We start from the raw sequence: 3296 nt of genomic DNA on the forward strand, positions 1-3296 counted from the left end.
TTGGCAAATGTCATGGCTGCCTTCAAGAGAACCTGGAAGCTTTTGAATGCAGCGGGTGTGTAAAGATGACCTTTCTTCTGATACAAAGGCTGCTGGGCTGGGGGAGGGTTCTTTTAAAATTTGACAGCATTGGAAAATTTGTGACTAAAGGTGCTTGAAATCACTTTGAAAGCATGTCTATAGGTCAGTATCAGAGTTTCTGCCCTTGTCAAATATAAACAATCCAAAGGCAATTTTCTAGAAAACGATTCCCTTCGTCCCATACGGGATGCTTTTAAACCAACACTGACATTCACCTTCCGCGTCAGATCCCCTCTCTGAACACTAGGGCATGTTGCTTCTTCAACCCATTGTGTTTACGTTACTGAATAGCTTTAATTATTTCAGAAGAATTGGCTGCAGCAGAAACCTGAGTTGCTGTCAGACAGGAATGTCCCGCAGACCTGTTAACCTGTTACGTCTCCAAACGACTATCTTTTCATAGTCCCAAAGGAGCACCACCATCTTGTTTAACTGTGGAGGGACTTAGTTACTGTTGGTGGTTTGGGGTTTGTTTGTTTGTTTGGGGGGGAGGGGAGGGGAGGGAGGGAACGGGGATGGGGGAGCAGGAAATAGTTTCCTTTTGGCAATCCAAGCCAAAACCCCATTTCTCCAAACCCCTACCCAGCCATAATTACACCTTAAAAATAAGAATACAAATATTTGTTACATAAAAATAGGCTTCATGACAAATATGAACACTGTGTACTGTGCATTTCTAGGTGAATTGCTATCAGGAGTTTGTTTTCAGGCCTGAAACAGTGCCAGAAGCTTTTTGGTACATGTTTCTGTATATTTTCTCGAGACTCTCTTCAAAGATCACTCTGTGAGGCTTCCCTTTGTACACAGCTGCAGGTCCAGACCAATCTTCACCATTATCCAAGTGAACAGTAGTGTTTCGCTGCACTGGTGAACTGTCAACAGAAAGAAGATAAGAAATAATGATCAAATCGTGATAAGGAAGAGGAATCAGAAGTACAAAACCAGCAGAAATCCAAATATAGAGCTGCTAAACTCAGATTACCTTTCACAAATTGAAATGAAAACTGCACTGCAGCTACTTCTAAGAAACGGGATCACCACGTTATTCATTCACACAGATTCTTCCCCACTTATCCGAGAGCACTTGATAATACCTCCCAAATAGAAAGAGAATTAATTTTCAAAGAGCATGCAGCAATTTTGCTGTATTTTGATAGGCAGCACGACTAGGCACTAAGCCTCTGCAAGAACACCACAGAAGGATTTCTGTGTCCTTTGAAGGTTAAAATGTAACCACAAGCAGCTATTTCAATATGAAGACAATCTATCAGAGGTATATTAAATTACTGTGGCTGCAGCTGTAAAGTGCTCTATCGGAAGCATCTTGGATTAAGTATTCTACCAAATACATTGATATAGTGGCAATCGAGTGCTCCTTCCCCACCTCATCTTCTGTGTCACTGTTTTAATACCAAACACAAATACAGTCTCATATTTCAGTTGCTTTGAGAAATTATTTCCCAGATCTATGAAGTGAAATCTATTCTCTGAAAAATCATCACAAAACATTGACAAATCTAAAGTAGGTATATCTAAACTTTGTGAGTTTGCTTTCTCTTGAAACTTTCAAAATAAAGGCTGATCTCAGATAATGAAATTTACATTTTCCTGTAATAAAGCATGAAACCAGTAGATCAAAAACCTTAAGCAAAAAATAATAACTACTGAGGTGACATTTTTCATGTGTGCTCAGAGATTTAGGCACTTAAGATGAAAAAATTAGAACTGAGTTATCTTCAGCCTTTTGTGAATATTCTTAGTCTGGGAAATGAAACTGGGAATGTCATGTTTACGGCGACCATTTTCACTTAGGAAATGGGTTACATTTCACAGGGAAGCTTTATGTTTTCTTATATACATGTCATTTATTAAACTACTATAGTCAAACCAGTACTTAAAACTTAGTTCTTAATATCAGCAAACATCTGTGACAAGATTGAAAACATCATGTCGAAGGACTCACAAATACACTTCTAGCTAACTGCATCAAAACAAGGTTTTCACTTCAAGAAAGGAAAATGGTGAGGGAAGAAGAGGAAGATCACTGAATCATTTTGGTTGGAAGAGACCTTTAGGATCATCAAGTCCAGTCATTCGGCCGGCACTGCCTGGGTCCCTAAACCATGTCCCTCAGCACCACATCTACACATTTTTAAATACTTCCAGGGATGGGGACTCCACCACCTCCCTTCAGCAGCCTGTTCCAGGGCTTTACCACCCTTGCTGTAAAGAAATTTTCCCTAATATCGAGCCTAAATCTTCCCTGACACAACTTGAGACCATTTCCTTTCATCATATCGCTTGTCACTTGGGAGAAGAGACCGACCCCCACCTCTCTGCAACCTCCTTTCAGGTAGTTGTAGAGAGCGATGAGGTCACTCCTGAGCTTCCTCTTCTCCAGGCTAAACAATCCCCGTTCCCTCAGCCACTCCTCACAAGACTTGTGCTCTAGATCCTCCACCAGCTTCACTGCCTCTCTCTGCACATGTTCCAGTACCTCAATGTCCTTTTTGAAGTGAGAAGATGTAGGATTAGTTTTCTAAGCTTCCACTGTCCTGTATAAAATAAAAGGAGGAATAGCTTTTGGTTTTATACCTCTTATATTCAAATATTAGGGTGATCCCAACCTACCACACACAATAGAGCAACAAGAAAATCTCTATGTGGCTCCAGTATTAGAAGGGGAGGAAGGTTACTTTCACACTTTTTCAAAAAGCTCCAACCTTTAAAGTCATTCAAGAGCATGAAGTAAATTTAAAACTGTTTATCATCCTGGAGAGGGTGAACTGTGCTTCACGGTTTGGACACAAAGAAACCAACCTACCAAACAGCTAAATCGATAGAAAAGTTACACGGGCCTGTGTTAAATGTAGACAAGCCAATACCCTGGGGACCCACCAACACCACCTCCTTTTTGCAGTTCATGTTACCTCACTTCTGATGGAGAATTCTCAGGCCAACAAATAGCAGAGCATAAGGAGTGGCACTTGTAACAGCTCTGAAACTATTTCCTGCAGTCAGCCTTGTGCTTGCCTTTTTTTCTACTAAAAGCTTAATCTGCACAGAGACACTCAAAATCCAATCACTTTAGCTGCAGCAAAGCAAAGACTCAAAAAACTATAGTAACTTTTTATGAGTTGCTTATTCTGGTACTGACAAAGACTTAAAAAACAGACATAAGCTTCATTTTCTTCTTTTTTTTTTTTTTTTTTTTT

General features: G+C 40.1%; 1 protein-coding gene across 1 annotated transcript in view; it reads right to left on the minus strand.

The window, feature by feature from the left end:
- Nucleotides 1–772: 772 nt before the first annotated feature.
- The window catches only part of SPATA6 (spermatogenesis associated 6), a 33468-nt gene continuing 30944 nt past the window's right edge, over nt 773–3296 (minus strand). The window contains exon 12 of the mRNA XM_010145347.1: nt 773–953. Within this exon, the coding sequence (XP_010143649.1) occupies nt 773–953 (181 nt within the window). The remainder of the gene's footprint in view (nt 954–3296) is intronic.

Source organism: Buceros rhinoceros, unplaced genomic scaffold (assembly GCF_000710305.1).
Source record: "Buceros rhinoceros silvestris isolate BGI_N320 unplaced genomic scaffold, ASM71030v1 scaffold10531, whole genome shotgun sequence".
NCBI lineage: Eukaryota > Metazoa > Chordata > Aves > Bucerotiformes > Bucerotidae > Buceros > Buceros rhinoceros.